General features: G+C 55.8%; 4 protein-coding genes across 6 annotated transcripts; 1 reads left to right on the top strand and 3 right to left on the bottom strand.

Moving 5' to 3' along the window:
• Nucleotides 1-98: 98 nt before the first annotated feature.
• Nucleotides 99-5,039, bottom strand: ZMYND10 (zinc finger MYND-type containing 10). The gene is made up of 12 exons (XM_024746822.1): nucleotides 4,677-5,039; nucleotides 4,314-4,422; nucleotides 2,649-2,765; nucleotides 2,481-2,534; nucleotides 2,226-2,363; nucleotides 2,060-2,148; nucleotides 1,870-1,970; nucleotides 1,362-1,534; nucleotides 990-1,115; nucleotides 786-907; nucleotides 540-665; nucleotides 99-452 (listed from the first exon to the last, which is right to left on the bottom strand). Exons 1-12 carry the CDS (start codon nucleotides 4,766-4,768, stop codon nucleotides 377-379), a joined length of 1,323 nt encoding a protein of 440 aa, XP_024602590.1. The 5' UTR covers nucleotides 4,769-5,039; the 3' UTR covers nucleotides 99-376.
• A 1,058-nt stretch (nucleotides 5,040-6,097) lies between these two features.
• NPRL2 (NPR2 like, GATOR1 complex subunit) lies at nucleotides 6,098-9,445 on the bottom strand. Of its 2 annotated transcripts, none has more exons than XM_024746917.1 (11): nucleotides 9,237-9,445; nucleotides 8,616-8,707; nucleotides 8,346-8,514; nucleotides 8,069-8,177; nucleotides 7,559-7,695; nucleotides 7,370-7,467; nucleotides 7,214-7,250; nucleotides 7,002-7,095; nucleotides 6,809-6,926; nucleotides 6,401-6,543; nucleotides 6,098-6,314 (listed from the first exon to the last, which is right to left on the bottom strand). In XM_024746917.1, exons 1-11 carry the CDS (start codon nucleotides 9,312-9,314, stop codon nucleotides 6,247-6,249), a joined length of 1,143 nt encoding a protein of 380 aa, XP_024602685.1. In that variant the 5' UTR covers nucleotides 9,315-9,445; the 3' UTR covers nucleotides 6,098-6,246. The 2 variants fall into 2 exon arrangements, with proteins under 2 accessions (XP_024602685.1, XP_024602695.1); XM_024746927.1 differs by lacking the exon at nucleotides 9,237-9,445 and adding an exon at nucleotides 8,873-9,228.
• CYB561D2 (cytochrome b561 family member D2) lies at nucleotides 9,438-12,226 on the top strand. Of its 2 annotated transcripts, none has more exons than XM_024746937.1 (4): nucleotides 9,438-9,626; nucleotides 10,046-10,194; nucleotides 10,673-10,710; nucleotides 11,405-12,226. In XM_024746937.1, exons 2-4 carry the CDS (start codon nucleotides 10,068-10,070, stop codon nucleotides 11,906-11,908), a joined length of 669 nt encoding a protein of 222 aa, XP_024602705.1. In that variant the 5' UTR covers nucleotides 9,438-9,626; nucleotides 10,046-10,067; the 3' UTR covers nucleotides 11,909-12,226. The 2 variants fall into 2 exon arrangements, with proteins under 2 accessions (XP_024602705.1, XP_024602710.1); XM_024746942.1 differs by having other exon boundaries at nucleotides 9,522-9,613.
• Nucleotides 12,227-13,043: 817 nt separating this feature from the next.
• Nucleotides 13,044-18,195, bottom strand: TMEM115 (transmembrane protein 115). The gene is made up of 2 exons (XM_024746854.1): nucleotides 16,873-18,195; nucleotides 13,044-13,841 (listed from the first exon to the last, which is right to left on the bottom strand). Exons 1-2 carry the CDS (start codon nucleotides 17,721-17,723, stop codon nucleotides 13,637-13,639), a joined length of 1,056 nt encoding a protein of 351 aa, XP_024602622.1. The 5' UTR covers nucleotides 17,724-18,195; the 3' UTR covers nucleotides 13,044-13,636.
• Between the last annotated feature and the right edge of the window lie 3,031 nt (nucleotides 18,196-21,226).

Raw genomic sequence — 21,226 nt, 5'->3', positions numbered from 1 at the left:
TTCCTATCCTCCCTTCATCTAGCGAGCAATTCCCCTCCCCCTAACAACCACGACGACCTCAAAGGGCCACGCGGAAACAGGCGTGTTTCTGGAAGCTAGCTTTACTGTACTGGAGGAAGAGGGTCCTCACATCCGATCCTTGCCCCCGGCCCAGGCTTCCTGCCCCAGCTTGCTGAGGCTGCACCCTAAGCCTACCCGCCGGATGGAGCAGGAAGTGGCGAGTGCTTTGCTGGGGGAGATGGGTCAGCAGCTCTTCCCGTCTGCTATCCTCACCACCTGGGAGGCTGGGGCGCTTGCAGAGGCCGGACTGAGATCCAGAGGTTCAGGGGCACGGGGTTGTATGGCATGGGTGCTCAGCCCTCAGCAGCTGCAGCCTTCACTTGGCTCTGTCACCCTGGGCTGCCGGGACACAAGCCTTTCTATGCTTCTCCCAGTGCTTGACTTGGCACTCCCTGCAGGCAAATGGGCCAGTGAGGATGCCGTGCTATGAGAGGTATGGCAGTGGGACTCAGGGGTCCAAGGTCCTAGGATACCCTCACCTGCTGCAATACCACTCATTCTGGCATCGTGAGCAGCGCTTGGAGGCCTCTGCATTGCAGTAGGCACAGCGGGGCTGCTCTGGAGCCACTGCCTCTAGCACGTCCAGTCTGTAGGTCTCCGCCCACCTGGGAAAAGGGTCAGGAGGACTTGGCTGGACCTGGTGGGTGGGTGGACGGGAGCAGCCCTACCCACATCCATGTCTTCTGCCTCCCTTCTACCCTTTCTGCCAGCTCAGCAGGCCTCACCTTCGTGCCTGCAGCCTCAGTTCCTGCTCCGAGGGGCTGAATACATGCCGCAGCTGATGCTTGGCAATAGCCTGCCACTTGCCTCTGTTCTCTCGCTCTAGCCGCTCCCAGATTTCTGGGATCTGGGGAAGAGAAGTGGAGAGTGGCAGGGAGGAGCTGGTAAAGTGGGCAGTGGTCCTGAACAACTAACTTCCTAGTGCCCACCTGTTCCAACACCAGGTCCTTCTTAGGGGGCTGGGCTTCGGTCAAGGCCAGGTGGGCCAGGAAACCCTGCAGGTCTGCCAGGTTGGGCAGCTGGTCGAGCAGTGTGTCTGTGAGGAAGGCCCGAAGCTGCAAGGGTGTCCAGGGGAGGCCAGTGTGAAGCGGTGCTGGTCAGAGGGTTGAGGAACAAAGAGGGCCTGAGCTGGGCTGAGCTGAGGGTGCCAGTGGGACCAATGTCCTACTAGCTGCTGTGTCACCTGAGGCCCAAGGTGTGGAGACAGGGCTGGGGCTGAGGTGAGTGGGCAAAAATAAACATCAAGGGAGGCATGGGGCAGTGCTGGGGCGGTGGTGACTGGTGTGGGAGGAGTTTCCTACCTTGAGTAGCTGTCCTTTGGCAAAGCTTGTGAGGCAGTAGCGGGCCCGGGCGTCAGGGCTTAGCAGCAGATTGTACAGGGCGATCCATACCTGTCCATCCAACTTGCTCAGCTTTTGCTGCTCTGAGGGGGACACTGTCTGCCAACGGCCGCTCTCAAATTGCTGCAGCTTGCCTGGGGAGAGGAACCAGCATACCGTGTGCAGGCGTTGCACGCTCTGTGAGTGAGCCAGCTGTGCGGGCTAGGGACTGACCACTGTCTGGGCACAGGATGTGCCCATGCTGGGGCGCTGCTCACTTCAGAGCAGGGTGAGTCCTCAGTGGTAGACACACAGGCCCTGCCTGCTGCAGAGTCCAGGTCTAGGCCCACTTTGGGTGAGGCATCCTGGTATTCTCTGTGGTCAAGGGGGCAAAGTTTTCTGCCTGTGTGCAAGCTGCCCACCCCATCAATCCTGGAGGATGTCCTGGAAGCAGTGAACTGGGGCTTAGGCAGGTGGAGGAGGACCTTACCGCCTTCCTGCCGGCTCCAGGGACTGTGCTCCAGCAGTTCCACCAGGAGACAGGGCAGATTGTGGGTGCTGAGCATGCGGCTCAAGGTGCTCAGGGAAAGGCTAGGGACGTGGATGGAGAGGTGAGCTGAGGCTACAGGCCCAGACTACCAGCCCTCCACTGCAGGCCCCAGCTTAGCAGGAAAGCCCACCTGTCCACACAGTCTGTGATGTAGCGCAGCACTGAGAGGGCCTTCAGTGCGATCTCAAATTCCATCAGCTGTGCCTGCTTCTGCAGCTCCTGGGGCGGGGCACGTGGTGTTCAAGCTAGGGGAGCCTGGGTCTAGCCCTTGCCAACCCCTGGAAACCTCAGCCCACCTGCATGGGGGTGCCATACTGGGACTCCTCCTCCTCAGGGGGGCCACCATGGCCACTCTGGGCGACCAACAGAGTCAGTTTGCGGTGGCAGTAGTCCACCAGGTCCAAGATGGTGTCCTCTGCTGACTCACACACCTCCTGAGGGGCAGGTGGAGGGGAAACATTCTGCCTCTGATGCCCTTGCCAAACAGACACAACCCCCCTTGCTGCCAGACCCCGGCCTAGGCTAGCCAATGGGCAGGGCTGGTGCCTCACCTTGTGGAAGAATACTGTCTCCAGGAGGTTGATGATGGAGGCCTCATGGTGTAACTGTCAGATAAAGAGGAGGACAGGGCTGCTGAGAGAGGGATAGGGGCTACCAGCTACTCTCTCTAGTCCAGGGCCCTTTGAATGGGTGGGAAGGGGTATGAACCGATGGCTCACCACCATGTAAATGGGAAAAGTGTTTGGGGGCTTGAAGTCTTCCAGACTGCACAGCACAGGGAACACCTTCTGCTTCCACATCTCCACTGCAATCAGCTCCACCACCAGCGTCGGGATCTTTGAAGGGGAGGGGAAGGACAGGGATGATGAGGTGGGCCTACTTAGGCTGGCAACCCTCCCATACTCTGGCTCAGCCCAGCCCAGCCCTCCTCAAACTCCCCTGGGCTCCAGACTCTCCTCTGCTCCATGAATTCCTTCCTGATCTCGCTCCTGGGCCTTAGACCTTCATTTCCAGCTGTACCCGACATCTCTGTGGGGGCATTCCCCAGGCTTCCTATTACTGGCCCTTACCTTGTCCCCAGGCTGCCATGCTCCCCCTGCACCTGAGCCCTTGTCAGGTCCTCCCCCATTCAAGTGTACCCCTCAGGCCAGCCTCCTGCTCATTCCCTCTCTTGTCCCTGTTCTTTCACTCATTTTTTTTTTTTTTTTTTTGCGGTACGCAGGACTCTCACTGTTGTGGCCTCTCCCGTTGCGGAGCACAGGCTCCGGACGCACAGGCTAAGCGGCCTAGCCGCTCCGCGGCATGTGGGATCTTCCCGAACCGGGGCACGAGCCCGTGTTCCCTGCATCGGTCTCAGCCCAGCCCAGCCCTCCTCAAACTCCCCTGGGCTCCAGACTCTCCTCTGCTCCATGAATTCCTTCCTGATCTCGCTCCTGGGCCTTAGACCTTCATTTCCAGCTGTACCCGACATCTCTGTGGGGGCATTCCCCAGGCTTCCTATTACTGGCCCTTACCTTGTCCCCAGGCTGCCATGCTCCCCCTGCACCTGAGCCCTTGTCAGGTCCTCCCCCATTCAAGTGTACCCCTCAGGCCAGCCTCCTGCTCATTCCCTCTCTTGTCCCTGTTCTTTCACTCATTTTTTTTTTTTTTTTTTTGCGGTACGCAGGACTCTCACTGTTGTGGCCTCTCCCGTTGCGGAGCACAGGCTCCGGACGCACAGGCTAAGCGGCCTAGCCGCTCCGCGGCATGTGGGATCTTCCCGAACCGGGGCACGAGCCCGTGTTCCCTGCATCGGCAGGCGGACGCTCAACCACTGCGCCACCAGGGAAGCCCTTGGCCTTGCTCTTATTCAAGGCCCTTCACAGTGCCCTATTCCTACCTCATACCCCAGTAGGGGGCTCCACCTTTTCCTTGCAGAGGAATCTTTCTGTCAAGCGATATTTCAGGTCATCTACTGGTGCCACCTCCTGGCTCACATTCCAGTTAAGCCAATCCCTGGTTTCTAACTCCCTCTCTCTCATGTTGGGAAGGTTGCCTTCTTCTATGCCAAAGTCCCACCCCACTTTAGTGGGTGCCCCCCTCTAGCCCGACAGTCTATTCAGGAATGCCTTTAGAACTTGGGCCCTCCCCCTACAGCCTAGGCTGTTCAAGGGTCCAGGATTATCTCCCTAATCAACTCACATCCTACACCCCACCTGGCAGGCCAGGGCCCTGTCCCATAGGGCTGCAAAATCAAATATGTAACACACTTTTCCTTTTCCTTTGGGGAGGACAGGGGTGCCAGCCAGAGGGAAGTGCAGGCACCCAGGGTGTTCCTGAGGGCTAGACTGGTGGGGATGGGGGGTGGTGAGAAGACAGGAACCCTGCCTGTGACTCCAACCTACCTTCCCATGGGTGACCAGCAGCTCCTGGATGGGCTCGCCCTGGCTGGCCGTGGCATCAAGGATAGCCTGCATGTTCAGCTTCTCGAGGTTCTCGTGCTGCTGGTTCCACCTGCCCAGACAGGGTGTGTGCATGTGGGTGCACATGTGTGCAGTAGGAGTGGGTGTGGGGGCTGGGTCCTACTGAAGCCTAACCGGGGTCCAAGGTGGCTCAGGACCATATAACCCTGTCTCGGAGAGCTTTACCTCCCCACCGAGGGGCCCCTCCACGCTGGGCAACCCCTCCCCCCAATGTCAGGCCCACACTCCTCCACTCAAGGACTCTGACCCCATGACTCCACCTGACCCCGGATCCAGCTGCCTCACCCTCCGGAGCCCATCTCGCGCAGCTGGAAGCTGCGCAGTCCCCGCACTAGCACGTCAGCCTCCCCGGGCAGCAGCAACTCCAGGTCGCCCATGTCGGCGCAAGGGACAGGAAGCGGGAAGGTGGGGTTCGGCTGACCGCGAGCAGCGGCCTGCGCTGAGATGTGGATGCTGACACGCTTGGGGACCACGGTCTCCTGCGGGGCCGAAGTCTGGGGCCCTACGGTTGTAGAGCGGTTGCGGAGCGTGAGTCCTCGCCGCCATGGAAACGGTTAGCTCAACGCCTGCGCATTGCGGCCTGGGTCCCGCCCCTGCTGGCGGCCCGCGCTGGGTCCCGTCACGCCAGCGTCTGCCTGCTTGCCAGGCTACGGGTAGCAACCCTCCTTAGATTCCTGGAGCTTTCTCCCTCACAACTGGCTGCGGCTCACGGGTCTCCCTGAGTTACAAACTCTTGCGTTCTAGCTTCCTCCTCGGATGGACGTCAAGTCGGCCCGCCCCCCACCAGCTCTCCCTGTAGCTGCTCCCTCTCCGCCCACACGGATGCTCCTTTCCGTGGCCTCCTCGCTCCAGTATTCCTCGCGCGCAGCTCCACCTTGTTGGCTCTACACCCGAAATACTGCGCAGGGCTCACAGCTTCTCTCCATCCTAGGCCAGGCTGCCATCACCTCTCATGAGGTAACTACTGTGGTCTTTTTACTGGACCCATTTCCACCCTTGACCTTCCTGAGTAGCCAGGAGTCTTTTTTTTTTTTTTTTGGCCATGCCGCGTGGCATGTAGGATATTAGCTCCCCGACCAGGGATTGAACCTCGGCCCTCGGCAGTGAGAGCCCTAAGTCCTAACCATTGGACTGCCAGAGAATTCCCACCAGGAGTCTTTTAAAGGTGTATATGAGACATTACTTCCTCACATGAGTGTGAATCTGGCTGCCTCTGGCCCTCAAAATACTATGTCCAAAGCAGCTTACCAGCAACTCTGCAGAATCAGGCTCTTGTCCCCTCTCCTACCTCGGGACTTCATTTCTTCCCCCTCTCCCCCTTGTCTTCTACAATATGTTCCAGCCCCATGGGCTTCCCTTGGCTTCCTCATACATCCTAAAGTGGCTTTTGCTTCAGGGCTTTTGCGCCTGTTACCTCTGTCTGGAATACTCTTCCTCCTTCAGAGTTCAATTTAAGTCAGTTCAGCTAGGCCTTCCTTGAGAATCTGATGCAGAGCAGCCTCAGCTCCCATCCCAACTCACTTTTCATCTCAGCTTCCCCATTGATTCTTTCTGGCTATTTATTTCAGTTTATAATTAGCAGGCACTTTTACATGCCCATTGTTGGTTCTGGCCACCAGATGGTGCTCCAGGGCGTCGCACCATGGCTATTTCTTTCACTGCAAGTTCTCTCTGGTGGCTGACTCAGAGGCAGTATTCAATAAAGGTAGGTTGAAATGGATGACTTTATTTATAGAAATGAGGGTTAACTTTGAGACAGTATGGACTAGTTTGTAGGTCTAGTCCTCATGCACCAGGCAGGGCTTAGGAGGAGAGAATAGCCATAGCTGTGTGCCTGGTCCAGCCCCCACCAGCCTCACTTCCAGCAGATGATGATGTTGGGGTCATTTTCCAGCCGTTCATCCAGCTCTTGGTAGCTCATGCCTGGGTGGTGTGGTGGAGGTGAGGTCAGAAGCCTTGCCCTGGCCACCCTGCCCTGACCCCACCTCAGTGGTCCTGCCTGCTTCTACCTGTCTTGCAGCAGATCTCATCGTAACTGTGGCAGCCTGTGTAAAGCCTGGCAGGGTGGCTCCGCTCCTCCTGAGACACCCGCACGGGATACTTCTGTAGTCGCCTGATGAGGTTCTTCATAAGCCCGAACTGGATCAGCTTCCTGGGGTGAGGGTTGAGGAAGAAAGGGGTGATGCTCTGGTCAGGCCTCCTTCTAGCCAGGCCAGTCTCCCCTCCAGTTTTGTTTCAGTGACCAGACTGGACTTCAAACCCATCACCTCCAGGAAGCCTTCCTGGAGTAGCAGTGCCACATGATTCTGCTCATCAGGAATCTCCTGCTTTCTCTCTGACCCAGGGCTCAGGAGAGACACAGAGAGTGTACCTGCCCTCAGGCAAACCTTCCATGCCCCAGGGGATCCCCCTCTGACCGTTCATCAACGTGCTGCAGCTGTTGGGGGTGGCGGCCAATGAGATCTCTCACAGTAGTGCCAGGGCTCAGGCTGCAGTACAGTTGGAACACATCCCGGAGACTGGCCCTCTTGTGCCCTGTAGGCATCAGGGATCAGCTCTCCAGGTGGCCCTGCCCTCCCTGAGATGGCCTCCCCCAGAGCCTGCTAATACCTTGCTTGGTCACGTAGGATAGACACGCCTCCTGCAGGGACTTGTCATCTACTAGGTCCTGGACCTTGGGCGTTGGGCAGTACACATTGGAGTACTGGAGGGTAGCAGGAGGCACAGGGGCCTGAGTGAGGGGCTTGGAAGTCTGACACAGCCCCAATTGGGCTCAGCCACATGATCCATTCTCCATTTAATCAGACCCCAGACACACCTACCTGGAGGATGGACACCAGTGTCACAACGCCGTAGTACCTGGGGGAGATAGCTGTGCTCAGCTTCTGAGGGCCATGCCTTCCCAGCTCCCACACTCAAGGCCCCTGGGCTCTTCCTGACTGGCGACCCTGTCCTGAGTGTCACTGTTCCCCACTCACAGCAGGTTCTGGATGGCGATGCGCACTAGGTTGAGCTCCACGTCTGCCTCGGCTGAGATCTTCTGGACGTGGCGGAAACCATCAATGTAGGGCAGGATCTGGGCAGGGAAGAGCAGGGTCAGTAGGGGTGGGATAAGGCCAGGGCTGTGGCCAGCCGCAGGTCATGATAGCCAGGGAGGGCTAGCATACCTGTTGTGTGGTGAGGTCCCACTGTGAGTTGAAGAAATCCTCCTTGTCTTTGGTAAAGACAGGCACATCATACTCCTGGGCCACAGGAGGGTCAGGCCGCTGCTCAATCACCTTCAAGTGGATGGTGTTAGACTCATCTGCAGGGAACCCCACCCATATCCTCAGTGCCATCTATTCCAAGAGGCCATCAATTACCATCCAGTCCTCCCAGCCACCCTTGAGGCAGGCAGGTGACTCTGGGTAGGGCCATCTTCCCCTTTTATGGAGCAACAGACTGAGGTCCATACAGCGGAAGGAACACGCCCAAGGAGCAGAGCTAGAGAGCTCTACTGGCCTCCCCCTCTCCAGCCCCATCACGCACTGGGCCCTGGACATCATCAGCTCAGCTCATGGCTATTTCCTGGCCACCAATTTGTTCACGAGTCTTGTCCTTGACTGGGCTCACCTTCCCCTGACACTTTCCCATCCCTCCTTGACCCCTCTGCTGTCCTTACAGAGGCTGGGCCATACCGATGGGCAGAGTGCACCGGCCTGAGGCATTTAGCTCCTCCAGCAAGATGGTCATGATGGGCACCAACTTCTGTTTGCTCTCCTCTGTGGACACGAAGCTGCTCTCTAGCTGGATGGAGCATGGACAGCATGGTGGGCACACCCCAGGACCCTTGGCTGGCATCCTACTCTGGAAGGTTCCCGGGTCTGGAGGGCTTTGGAGACATGCGAACACCTTCCCTAACTCTGCCTGCCCATCCACCCAAGCCCATCCACCCAAGCCCATCATGTTGCATACCTCCAGTGTGGTCAGGTAGCCAGCCAGCTTTTTGACGATGGGCTCAAGGGCACAAGTCTTGGCCTGGGCATCACACACGAAGCCTAGGTTGAAGAGCAGGGCATTGCGGCTGTACTTCTTGTGCTCGATGCACACGGGGCAGCCAATCAGTTTCTTCTCCATGGCTGTGCTGGACGAGGGGAACAGATGGGAACAGAGTCAGGCTCCTCTCACACCCAAGTCTTTCCACTCCTCCTGGGAACCCTCCCAACCCCCCAGCTAGGGCCTCACACAGTGATGAGCTTATTCTGCAGCTCTGGCTTGGTGATGATGTACACCTGGACGGTGTCAAACAGCTCCCGGGAGATGAAGTCCTCGGGGACCTGTGGAAGGGAGTGACAAGAATCCCCTTAGTGGACCTTATAACTAGGTGGAATACACAGGGTGAGCCCCAAGACCTAATCCCTCTTTTCCAGGGTTTCTCCTCTCTCCCATCCACCCAGGCCCACTCTTTTGTATTTCCAAACACACATTATGTTCTCACCTACCTCCTGGCTTTTGCATACGCTGTTCCCTCCACCTGGCACACTCCTGCCTCACCTAAATTCCGATGCATCCAGGGATACTAGTGGATCACCACTCACACCTCTCGTAGAACCTGGCACCTCCCCTGGGCCCCCACAGCCCGATTTCCTACAATCACTGCCCATGTGAATGTTTGTTTGCCTTGCCACACCGGGAGCCTGGGACTGGGTCTGAATATACTTTTGGTTCACGATTTTCCGCGAATGAAGGGGTGGCGTGCCTGCGTGCAGCACGGGGCACTGGGTTCCACCGCTTCCAGGCATCTGGCTGAACTCCCCCGAGCGTCCCTCTACCTTGCCTCCCATGCCCCGCGAGCCCGGATGGCACCTGATAGGTGATCTTGGGTCCCAGCGTGGGGTGGAACTCGCTGAAGAATATGCATTCGATGCGGCAGCTACTGCCCATGGCGCTAGTGGGGCCGGGGTCCGTAGCTGGCGCCACTGTCCCTGGGAGCACCTGTCAGAAACAGCCCGGAGGTTTGAGCTGCCTGGTCAAGCACGCCTGCGCACTGAACACCCGTGAGGCCATCTGCTCAACTGCGCCTGTGCAGCACCACTCAGCCGTGTGGCTGCGGGGGACTGTCCCAGGAAGTCCCGGATGGATAGGCGTCGCACCCGGAAGTTAAGAGGCTCCGCGACGGAGCGGCAGGGCGAGCGGCAGAGCCCCGAGTAACCCACTTTCTCGGGAGGGAACCACCTCGTCAGGTCGGCGCTGCGGGTGAGGCAGGCGAATCCCTAGCGTGTAGGGGAAGCATGCCAGCGGCAAGTGGGGAGGCTGTGCGCAAAGGGACTCAGGCCGTAATTTCGACGCAACTGGGAACTACAACTCCCGTAGCGCTTCACGCCCTTCCAGCAGGCGCTCCCGCCCGGCGACGGCGTGGTGCACGCTGGGATTTGTAGTCTATTACACGGCCTTGCCTATCTTACCTGGAAGGTGGGCCAGTGATCAGTGCCAATTCAGATGCGGGTACACGCTGACAGGCCACCAGTCCTCGACTATTCCTGGTGCCTGCCTTGGTACTGTCCGTTCCTACCTTAACTTTTTGGAAGAGAGTGGCATTCCTGCCCCGCAACCCTTGCTCCAAAGGAGTGGACAGCGGGCACCAGAGACCCTTGCTTACTCTGCTATGCTTTCAGGCTACAGCCGACCTGGTTGACCATGGCCCTTTCTGTGGAGACCGAGTCGCACATATACCGAGCTCTGCGCACTGCATCTGGGGCTGCTGCTCACGTTGTGGCCCTGGGCTTCACCATCTTTGTGGCTGTACTTTCCAGGCCTGGCTCCAGTAAGTAGAATTCATAATTGACTTTTGGGAAGGAAAGTGTCACTTTTCCTGGGGAGCAGGGGCAATAGTAAGCCTTGGATCTGACTCCTGGGAAAGGCCTGGTTGGCTGAGGGACATGCTATGCTGGAGGAATAAGTGGGGTGGAATAGATGAGAGTTGGGGCTCTGCCAGCTTGGCCAGGTCCCATAGAGTACCTGGCTTCTCTTGTCTTGGTGCTCCACTTAGCTGCCTCTTGCAAAGTGGCAGGGGGAAGGGGAAGGAGGGAGGACTGCCAGAGGAGTGGCAAAGCATGGCTTCTGATCCAGGGAGGGTCGAGGAAGAGATGATAGGTATGGGGTCAGTTTGTTGCAGCAAGAAGGCTTGCATTTTGGCAGCACCTCCTTGGGCGATGAGCTACTCATACTCCTCAGCCTGTGGGGATTGGCGTGGCTGGGTTCTTCTTGCTTCGGCTTCACGAGGCTTCCTCTTCTCATTCCAGGTCTCTTCTCCTGGCACCCTGTGCTTATGTCTTTGGCTGTAAGTAGTGGGCCTGGCCAGCTCTTAGGGATGGGAGGGAGCATAGCTATGGGTGGTGGTCTTAGCGCCCTCTAAATGTTAATGAACACTTAATATCTGTTTGGAGTAATGGGATGTGGGGTTAGATGCACTGTATGCTCCAACTCCTGCCTATAGTTTATATCCCACGCTTGAACTAGAGTATTCGAGATGCAGGGCAAATGGGTTTGTCTAAGCACAAAATGAGGCTTCGTCCACCTCCAGGCAGGAGGCTTAGAATATGCATTTGGGTATACCTGTGTCCCTTTTCACCTTAATTTATAGTGATGCACCTAATTTTCCTGAAACAGTGCACCCATGTGGCCAACTCTTGCCAAGAAATTGTATCCAGTCCTGTGTCAGAAAAACAAAGCTTGTGAATCATTTATAACTACCACATCTCAAACCTTGTGTTTGCTGGGTAGCACAGCAGAGATGACATTTCAGAATGGCACCTAGAAGCAGTGTGGAGAGGTACCTCTTGCTGGTTACTCAGAGCAGATGTTCTGTCCCAGATGGAGTTCTCCACTCTTGTGCCACCAAATAGATACTCGTTAGTGGGGAGAGAATGAAGTGGAATCTGCCCACACTAGCTGGCAGCTTAGGTTATATCTAAAGCTTTCTTCCCTTCTGCTGGGCAGCACTCTCATTTAGTGTCCCATCCCTGTCTCCCCAGTTCTCTTTCCTGATGACCGAGGCACTGCTGGTGTTCTCTCCTGAGAGTTCGCTGCTGCGCTCCCTCTCGCGGAAGGGCCGAGCACGCTGCCACTGGGTTCTGCAGCTGCTAGCCCTGCTGTGTGCACTGCTGGGCCTGGGCCTTGTCATCCTTCACAAGGAACAGCTTGGCAAAGCCCACCTGGCCACGTGGCATGGGCGGGCAGGGCTGCTAGCTGTGCTGTGGGCAGGGCTGCAGTGCTCAGGTGGGGTGGGGCTGCTCTACCCCAAATTGCTGCCTCGATGGCCCCTGGCCAAGCTCAAGCTGTACCATGCCACTTCTGGGTTGGTGGGCTACCTTCTGGGTAGTGCCAGCCTCTTGTTGGGCATGTACTCACTCTGGTTCACTGCCACAGTCACTGGTGGGGTCTGGTACCTGGCTGTGCTATGCCCTGTCGTTACCAGCTTGGTCATTATGAACCAGGTGAGCAACGCCTACCTGTACCGCAAGAGGATCCAGCCATGAGCTCTTCCCAGAACCAGGGGAAGCCTGGATTTGCCCCTCAGTGTGGTAGCCGGGGCTGAGACCTCCTGGACTCTCTCAGTTGACTTGGTCACGGGACACCTCAGGCACTGGTGCGGTCACGGGTAGCCGGAGTCCTTTGTGTGACACTATGACTTGCTCCTCATGCTGGAGTACCTCTCCTTTCCTTCTTTCTCTGCCATCCCAGAGGAGTTTATGGATCATGTGTCTGGATGAAGTTGGGTTTCAAGACTGCCCCCTGCCCACAGCAACTCAACTTGTGCTGGTATGTCCAGAAATGAGATAAAAAAGTAAAATAAAATTTTAAAAGAGACTGAAGGGACTTTCCCGGTGGTCTGGTGGTTAAGACTCCGCACTTCCAATGCAGGGGGCGTGGGTTTGATCCCACGTGCCGTGAGGCGCGGCCAAATATATATATATATATAAAGACTGAAAAGACTGGATGGGAGGAACAGTCCAAAGCTGGGGATAGTTCTTGCTAATGCCATCAGTATGAAAAAATGGGCAGCTGGGCAAGATGGGGACCCGTCCCTGGCTGCTCACTGAGGGGCTAAAGCTCTCTTGGCACACTAGCCCCCCGGATCTGGCTAAGCACCCCATGCCACCCAGGGCCCTAGCAGGCCCGAGGGCTGTAGCTGTGAATGGTGCGGCTGTGTGTATTTCAGTCTCCCAGCTGCTCACTATATTGGAGTTTCTAGACTGTGGTGGTCAAATCTGGGCAATGACAGGATGGGAGCTGGGGATGGGCTGCCTCCCTAGGTGTCAGGCCCTGACCACTCTGTCTTGGAGGTGAGCCATGGATAAGAACAACTCCTTATGATAGAGAGGCGCTTAATTATCAGGTCCTCCAGGCAGGGCCTCCTTCACCAGGTAGTGCAGGGAGGCAGAAAGTAAGTAAGAGCCTGAGGTGACAGCTGTGGGAAGACTGCTTGACAGTGGGCATGTGGTGGTGAGGCAAGGGGGAGTGTGATGGGGGGAAGGGGATGAGGGCAATGGGCTTTTTATCCAGCTGGAGTAGCTTTGGTGACCAAGCCCTTGAACCTAGAGTTAAGTCCCTGTCTAACTGCAGTTGAGCATGATGAGGGGGCTGCACAAGGTGGTCTAACAGAGCCCAGGAGCCATACCTCAAAGAACTGCTTTATTGATACTGCGAGGCTGGGCTTGGCTGCCCACTCAAGTGGTCCTGTAGAAAATACCTGGGAGCTGTGACTGTTCTGGCCCAGAAGCAGCTATGGCCACAGCAGAGGGAATCAGAAATCTTGACATGAATGTAGTCTCTTTGTGGGCGGGCAGGGATGTACAGCCCTGCACGGGCTCCTGCACTGGCTGGACCCCCAGAATGTTTTTGGCAAATCCTTGCCTTGGCTCAGGGCTCTCGGCAACCAGTATCAGGTGTGAGGGTTGGCTTAGGAGCCATGGCACCAGTGCCCCTGCAGCCACTTGCCTGAGGCTGCCTGCTGAGGTACAGTCTTACCTCAGATGGCCTGGGCTGGCTGTGCTTCAGAGGCCCCATGCCTGGCATAGTGGTTGTCTGGAGTTGGAACCAGGTAGCAAGAATCCTGGGTAGTGTTGGCGAGAAATAGCAGAAGTCTGTGGCAACCCCCAGCAGGCCTTTTTCCCTCTCCTCAGGGCAGTCAGTGCCCTGGAGTAGCTGAGGGTGTGTCAAGGGGGGCTTGGGAGAAGAGGTGCTACACTCAAGGTGGTCTAGAGTTACAGCTTCGGGGGAGCTGGCTCAAAGGTGATCAGGCTGGATTCTGGGACAGGCCCCTTCCCTGGGAGTGTGGGGCCCTTGTCTGACGGCAGAGGGCTATCCACCTTGGCCCCAGCCTCCTCTTCATCGTCTTCCATGCTGGGCCAGACGGACTGGTCCTCCACTCGCTTCAACCGCTCGTTGAGGGCCTTCAGAGCCAGTTGCCTGGGACCAGGGGAAAGATGACAGGTCACTCGGGATCTGAACTTGGCTCATGCCCTGCACTCTTTCCCCCAGGAAACTGACATGCCGTACTGCTCACACTCCTCTCTCAGAACCCTATGGGTTCTCCTTCCCCATACAGGACCCAGGGCTCCACAGGGATTGGATTAGGGCACACTCTGCCATCAGAACGAGGACCCAAAGGCTGTAGGGCCTTCCTTCCATAGCTGGGGCACCTCCAGGCTGAGAAGGCCAGCTGGGTGCCTGCCAGCCTGCCCACAGGCCAGCCCCAGGAATGGTTCTGAGGATGGTGCCTAAGGTTGGGCAAAGCTGGTGTCCCTGGGCAGACAGGTGGAAGGGCAAGTCCCTGGACATGTGAGTTTCTGCTGGGCACTGGCATCACATTCAAGGCATTACTTCTCCCCCTCTCCTTGTTAGGAGTATTTTGAGCCTCCTGGCAAGGGTCTGTGGGGAAGTTTGGAACTCAAGCACGTGCCTTGGCTCTCAGCCTGGGAAGCAGGGCCAACCTGGGTCAGCTCACCCCTCCTAACTGACTCTAATATTCTCCTTCCGAGAAGAATCTCCAAACCCACCAGGACCTGTGTTAGAGCGGGAACACACAGCGTCCTAGCAGGAGGAGAGGAAGGAGAAACAATCCATGTGGGTAGGGCACAGGCCAGAGCCTACTGGTTTCACTGGGCAGACCCCTGGAGACCCCACTCTGCGGGGAGGTGGGAAAGTTCGCTAGAAGAAAGTATATACGTGCACTTGGGACCCTGCCCACCAGGAGTTGGGATGCCCATGCTGCCAGGTAACACTTCTACTAGTGGTCACTGTGGATCCCTGATGCCTCCAAGTCTGTGCCACCAGCATGGGGGACCTGTATAGCCTTCCATGTTCCAGCAGAAAACCAAAATCTCCACCATGCCAGGGAACATGACAAGAGGGACAACAACAACATAGGCACAGAAAGCCCCAGCACACTTCCACCCTGTCCTCCAGCCTGGCACCATGGCAACTTGGCACAGACAGGATGCTGCGACCCAGGCTCCCATTCTGGAGACTGCCTTGTCAATTCTGTTTAAAGCCTGCCAAGGTAGAGAGATGGTGGCATGCTAATCACTCCCTCACAAGGGTCAAAGGTAGGAACCCCTGCCTCCCACTATCACTAGCTCTTTGGGTCAGGGAATGGCACGCAGCAAGATGTCAAACTGGTTGGTGGAGTAACCCCCATCCCCAAGCAAGGTAACAACCACAAGACTATGCCAAGAACCCACTTCCTGACACCCCCCACCCCAGTCTGCCTCCACCTGTCCATTTTCTTGGGGCTGCGTAGAGGTTTTTTGAATGTTCAGCCAACCCTAACAATCCAAGATCTCCACTGGGGGAGGGGCCACCACTGTGGCCTGGGATCACCTGAACAGCTCTGAGGACAGCTCAGTTTCTACCAGGCCCAGCCCTCCTGACCGCATCGCTTCCACTGGATAAGGTTAATAGAGACCTCGGTCTTTAGGATTCATCAGCCACAGAGACACAAACTGTAGAGCCCACAATTAAGCTCTGCAGCATGCTGTGTGTACTTTTTAACACCTGCCACCTTGGACCATAGTAATCTGTGGCCTTCCCCAGCTGGAAACTCCTTCAAGAAAGGGGTGTGGCCCACAGCCCCAGTGGAGAGTAAGCACAGGGACAACTCCAGCTGAATTCATAAAGCTGCCTGCTAAGAACTCATTTCACAGGTGAGCAAAAGCAGAAGGCTTTGACAAATGCAGACAGTATGAACAGAGCCTGCTCTAAATTTCACTACTCAAGTAACTGCATCAAAGAAAACACTCAAAAATAATGTTGAGGGGGCTTCTGGTGGCGCAGTGGTTACGAATCCGCCTGCCAATGCAGGGGACACGGGTTCGATCCCTGGCCAGGGAGGATCCCACATGCTGTGGAGCAACTAAGTCCGTGCGCCACAACTACTGAGCCTGTGCTCTAGAGCCCACGAGCCACAACTACTGAAGCCCATGCGCCTAGAGCCTGTGCTCTGCAACAAGAGAAGCCCGCGCACTGCAATGAAGAGTAGCCACCGCTCGCTGCAGCTACAGAAAGCCCGCGCGAAGCGATGAAGACCCGACGCAGCCAAAAATAATAAATAAAATTAAAAAAAAAAAAAAAAAAAAAAAAAAAAAAAAAGAATAATGTTGGAAACAGAGCTGTGACCACTCTGGTAAGTCCACAGACCTGGGAGAGACAGAAAGAGATGGATTAAAAAAGATCTGTCCTGCCCTGGCCAAGGTGCATTCAGTGAATAATTCAGTTGGGATTCCTGATGGTGCAGATGGCTTGGTTTACAGATAATGAAAAGGTTGTCTCCACTTCCTGGTGTGGTCATCAGGCTCCCTCGGTGGGTCATGTGGCTGTCCCCTGGGTTTGGTGACACATGCCTGCCAGAGTAGGCGGGGGTGGTGGGGGTGAGGGGGTGTGTCTAAGTCTAGTTATACCCCAGGCATCCCTCTCAATAAATAAGCGGCAGAGAAGCACAACATCTGAATTAAGGCTCAGGAAGAGGGTGTAGTCCAGCGTTTGGAAACTAGGGTGGCCCAGACCATCTCTTAAGGATCCCATGTTTCCTTCTCTGTCCCTCTCTCACAGGGGAAGAAGGACCAGCAGGTTGTTTCTGGCTCCCACAGGACCAGTGTCTAGGGTTTGGAGATTCTGAGACAAGGCCAGGGTTACGTGTAACTGGCTCTCCATTTGCCCCTCACACAGCTCAAAAGGAAGCAGGGCATTTCTTGAAACTTAAGCGGCCTGAGTGGTGAGAAAGGCCACTTTTACTCCCTAATTTTGGAAAGCACCTCCTGCAGCCCAGACACTTAAATGCTGAGCTCCAGGCCACAAGCTGGCTTTTCTCTCTTTCTGAATCCGCCCCGACATCTGACTGTAGGCTGCCAGCCTACATACAGCAAGCACCTCAACAGATGGAATGTGACTTGATTAATAATACTATCCTAGCTCGACAAGGTTTTGGAAGATTCCACAGTACCTTCTCCGCTCTGCGTCTTGAGGGTCTGTGCCTGGGAGGCTGATGGTGATGGAGGATGGGGCACCCACATCATAGCGCTTCACTGTCTTCTGGCATATCTTTACCTTCACCAGGAGGCCATGCACCAAGTTCGCCAACAGCCCCACCACAGGCTGCAGGATCTCAGGGAAGAAGGTGGCAAAGGCAAAGTGGTCGGCCATGTCGCCTCGGCCTCGGCTATGGCGCTGGTAGAAGCGAAGATACACCCAACTGGAGATCAGCCCAAAGCCATAGGAGGCCAGCGCTGGGCTCTGGAGCAGTGTGGCCAGCCGCAGCAGCAGCAGCAGCCCCAAGAGCAGCATGGGCACCACACTGACACGCACCTGAGGCACTCGCAGGACCACACAGTCCCCCATGGTTTGCTTGAGTGCCACCAGGACACCACCTAGGAAGCCCAGGGCGCCGTGGATGCGGACAGTGAAAAGGTACACCAAGTTGAAGGAAGCCATGTAGGTGAGGAGGTAGGCGAAGGCCCCCAGTAGCCCCACAGACACGTTCACCACTGAGAAGAAGATGAGCAGCTCCAAGGCCCCCCAGAGGGGCTCCAGCAAACGTCCAGCCACCACCACTGTGGCCAGGCTGATGGCCACATCCCACACATGCTGTTCCATCAGCCCATGGGTGGCCAGGGTCCAGATCCAGAAGTTGGGTGGAAAGAGGTAGCCTGGGGTGACCGCCAGGCAGCCCGTGTCCACGGCGAAGGACAGCAGGTAGAGAAATAGTACCGCAGCGCACAGAGCCTTCACCACCACGCTGGCGCTGGACAGGATGGCCCCCAAGTGTTGGCGGGCGCCCGGTAGGGCGCGCTGCATCTTCCTGGCGGGCGTCGGCCTTAGGAAAGGGTTTAGTGGGCTAGGGGCCTCCCCGGGGCCTCGTCCCAGTCCGGCCCCGACGGGAGGCCCGGGTCCGACCTAGTCACTGGCCTATGGCCCCGGTGAAAGCTCCACTTCCGGTCGGGTCGACTCCGGTCCCAAAGGGCAGAGCCGGGCCTGGTCGCGGGGCCGGGGCCTAGGCCCCTCGCCGGGGATCTGAGGGAAGACCCTGGGCAGTTTAGGCACGCCTAACTGCCTGCTCTGTGTGGCCACCGCGCCGACCGGAATGGCGGTGATCTCAGGGCTCGATCTTCTCCATCCACTCTGGGGCCCTACGGTCGACGCGGGACTGGAGGCTGGTTCTGGGTCGGAGTCCAAGTCTGGTCAGCTCCGCCTCGGCCTCGGCTTCGACCGTACCTCCTCCCTTCTCAGGCGCCGACAAACAGCGGCGCTGCGCCTGCGCGCCCGGAGAGGCTGCAGGAGGCCCTCTGAACGTCGGCCTTGCGGTTCCGCGGCATGCTGGGACATGGAGTCCTCGGCCGGAGCCGGGACCGGCGGATATCAGGGTTCTGGGTAGAACAACAAGTCCCAGGAGGCTGTGCGCCGGAAGAGGAGGGTGTGCTTGGGAGTTGTAGTTCTCAGGACCGTTTCCGTCGGTTCTCCAGAGGTGGCGGAGGGTGAACGGGCATCGCTAACCTCTGGAGAGCAGCGGGTACCAGCGGCAGCACAGTTGCAGGCCACGCGCGTGCTGAATTTCCCGGAAGGATTGGCTCAGTGTGTGCCTGTTTATCTGAGTGGGTGTGTCCTAGTGGGCAGGTGTGCAGGTAGGAATGTTGGATGGTCCAGGGGGCGCGAACTCCTGGAACTTCCGCGGTCTGGTGTGTGCCTGATCCAGGTTGGAATTCTTGCTCTGCGTTTTGGCGGCTGTGTGACAATGGCCAAATTCCCGAACTTTGTTGAAACCCAGTTTCATGGACAGTAAAATGGGGATGATGACAGGACCTACCGTGAGGATCTAAGGGGACTGGCGTGTATAATGCCAGTCCACCCTGGGTGCTCAGTGAGTGTGTTGCCCAGGCTGCCCTTGTTACAAATGAGGTGGAGCCCATACCGGAACTCGGATCTCCAGCCCCCAAAGGGGTGAGACTGGACTTCTCTTAGTGACTCTCTTCCTCACCACAGTCAATCGCTGATCCTGATGAAGAGAGAGGTCTCTCCACAAACTTGGGTCAGGCTGGCCTTGGGTCTCCACCTCACTGCAACGGTGGCTTCAGGTAGGTTGTGTCCTGTGCAAAACTGATTTTTGTTTTTTGTATATTATTTTTTTAATATGCATATAATTAAAATAAATGTATGACAAAGTACATTTATAAAGTGCAGAATCCCTTCCTTTCTGCCACTGATCTCAGTACAACTGCCGACGTGTGCACAGCCTTCCAGATCACAAAAGGTGTTGCTTTCCTTTACCTTTGGGCTCTGGGTTCCTGCTGCATGCCACCTCAGGGTAGGGTTGCCAGACATAGCAAATCAAAATACAGGGCGCTCAATTAGCATTTCAGTTAAACAATGAATAATTTTTTCAGTATAAGCATGTCTTCAATTTTTAGCATAGTTATGTCTCATGCAATGTTGGGAACATACTGAAGAATATTCATTGATTATCTGAAATTCCAAATTTGATTGGATGTTCTGTATTTTACATGGCAGGTCTACCCCAGGACCTCTGGGGCTGTTGCGGAGCATGGGAGCTGCCTCAGGGGTTGCTAGTTAGGCTTTGCTCTGTGGCCAACCCTTGCAGAGGGTGAGGAAAGGTGTCTTCACTAAGACCTGGAATGCCCTCTTTTATTTATTTAGCGTCCAAGGTCCCCAAGCCACAGGCCACCTCATTTCCAAAACCTTTGCTGGTTTCTTGCATCTGGGAGAAAGGATTTCTCCTAAGTCTCAATTTGCTCATCTGCGGTATGGAGATAAACTAATATCCAACTCTAATGTGTGGTGAGTACTCAGCACAGGGTGAGTACATAGTGTGGAGTGTGTACTGTAAGAGAGCAAGTGTCAGTAGTACTGGGAAATCTCTGCACTGGTGGTTATAAGTCTTTCCCGTTGAAAAGAAACTCGAAGGTCACACAGAATAGGATTGACTATTAAGAGAGTTGGGATTAAAATGAACAAGCGTGTAGGGCTTGCCAGAGGGAGGCCCGAGATTTGCTGAAATGGACTCAGAGCTGTGTTCCAGCGTGAGCAGCAGTGGCCACTGACAGCACCAGGCCTCCTCTGGGCTGGGAAGGAGCAACCATCATGCTTGTGGGTGGGCCAGACCTTGGCCTCCTCTGGACAGCAGCACTGGCCCTCAAGCACGAAGTCATGGACTTGGGCCAGGTATTCACTCTTTGCTCCACCTGGAGGACCTGCGTAGGCCCTGGTAGTCTGATCCTATTGGCTAGAAGCCTGCATCTCATCTCCATCTTCTTTCCTCCACAGTCTTGGCCTTGAGCCTCTGGGAGACTTTTTTTTTTTTAAAGACAGTTTTTCCTGGAGGCTTTTGAGAAGATTATACAAGACAAAGGATGTCAAGGATCTAGCACTTAGGAGGCCTGGGAAGCGTCATGCCCTCCACCCACCAGAGACCTGGATTGCTATGGCCTTCACTCCCAATTAAGTGGTAAGTGGGGCTCTGAGGTCATGGCCACCTGTCTTCAAGCCACCCAGTCCTCACTCCAGGGCAGAGACAGTGTATGGGAACCATTTGAAGTGAAAATATGAACATTATTTAATAACTGATCTTTTGTAATAAACCATTTGAAAATATTTTACAAGGAATCACACACACAATATTTTACAAAGTTTCTTGACTTTTTTGTCGCTGTTGTTTTTCTGACTTGTCTGTACAAAATAGAACAACCAAAAAAAAAGGGCAGATAAAAGGAAATGGCCCCCCAGTCCCCCACAGATCCCCCAAGCCCGAGGTGAGGGGACAGCCAGGTCGGGTGGGTGATGAGAAGGATCAGACCCAGCTGGGGGTTTGACAGCTACCTGATGGGGATTGCTTTGTCTGCTTTTCTGTTTTTTAAACTTAAAATATATATTAATTTATCTGTATATGTTTCTTTCTTTATTTTTATATTCTCCATTGAGCACCTGACTACACTACAGTTACACACACGCCCCTGCAAGACATGGCTGGCATCTAGGCTGGGTGTACAGCATGGGTGCCCACCCTGGCACCAGCAGTGGGCATGGACCATACACACACACTGAGCGACAAGCAACGTGACATTAATTAACGGAGCCATTAATTAATGTATCACCCTCCCCCCCTCCTCCCAGTCCATCTGAGCCCTATGGCCATATCCCCCTGCCCTCAGTCCCCCAATGGCCCCCAGGCTGGGATGCCTTTGCAAGAAATGACCAGAATGAATGGTGTGAAGAGATGTTCCCAGGCCCAGCCTGTGTATGTGCACAGAGTGTGTATATGTATGTGCAAGTGTGTGTTCAGCAGGGAG

This window comes from Neophocaena asiaeorientalis, unplaced genomic scaffold (assembly GCF_003031525.2).
Source record: "Neophocaena asiaeorientalis asiaeorientalis breed wild unplaced genomic scaffold, Neophocaena_asiaeorientalis_V1.1 scaffold779, whole genome shotgun sequence".
Classification (NCBI taxonomy): Eukaryota; Metazoa; Chordata; class Mammalia; order Artiodactyla; family Phocoenidae; genus Neophocaena; species Neophocaena asiaeorientalis.
This window is presented reverse-complemented; position numbering and strand designations above follow the sequence as displayed.

What these genes read in the sequence shown, in the direction of transcription:
- TMEM115 (XM_024746854.1), bottom strand. Translation starts at nt 17,723, where the DNA reads ATGCAGCGCGCCCTACCGGGCGCCCGCCAACACTTGGGGGCCATCCTG. An exon ending in CAAGACGCAGAGCGGAGAAG is followed by an intron (nt 13,842 to 16,872) that starts GTACTGTGGAAT and finishes CCCTGGTCCCAG; the next exon opens with GCAACTGGCTCTGAAGGCCC.
- ZMYND10 (XM_024746822.1), bottom strand. Translation starts at nt 4,768, where the DNA reads ATGGGCGACCTGGAGTTGCTGCTGCCCGGGGAGGCTGACGTGCTAGTG. An exon ending in CTGGAGCCGGCAGGAAGGCG is followed by an intron (nt 1,535 to 1,869) that starts GTAAGGTCCTCC and finishes TCCTCTCCCCAG; the next exon opens with GCAAGCTGCAGCAATTTGAG. An exon ending in AATGAGTGGTATTGCAGCAG is followed by an intron (nt 453 to 539) that starts GTGAGGGTATCC and finishes ATTTGCCTGCAG; the next exon opens with GGAGTGCCAAGTCAAGCACT.
- NPRL2 (XM_024746917.1), bottom strand. Translation starts at nt 9,314, where the DNA reads ATGGGCAGTAGCTGCCGCATCGAATGCATATTCTTCAGCGAGTTCCAC. An exon ending in CAGAATAAGCTCATCACTGT is followed by an intron (nt 8,515 to 8,615) that starts GTGAGGCCCTAG and finishes CCCCTCGTCCAG; the next exon opens with CACAGCCATGGAGAAGAAAC. An exon ending in ATCGCCATCCAGAACCTGCT is followed by an intron (nt 7,251 to 7,369) that starts GTGAGTGGGGAA and finishes TATCTCCCCCAG; the next exon opens with GTACTACGGCGTTGTGACAC.
- CYB561D2 (XM_024746937.1), top strand. Translation starts at nt 10,068, where the DNA reads ATGGCCCTTTCTGTGGAGACCGAGTCGCACATATACCGAGCTCTGCGC. An exon ending in ACTTTCCAGGCCTGGCTCCA is followed by an intron (nt 10,195 to 10,672) that starts GTAAGTAGAATT and finishes TTCTCATTCCAG; the next exon opens with GTCTCTTCTCCTGGCACCCT. An exon ending in CTGTGCTTATGTCTTTGGCT is followed by an intron (nt 10,711 to 11,404) that starts GTAAGTAGTGGG and finishes CTGTCTCCCCAG; the next exon opens with TTCTCTTTCCTGATGACCGA.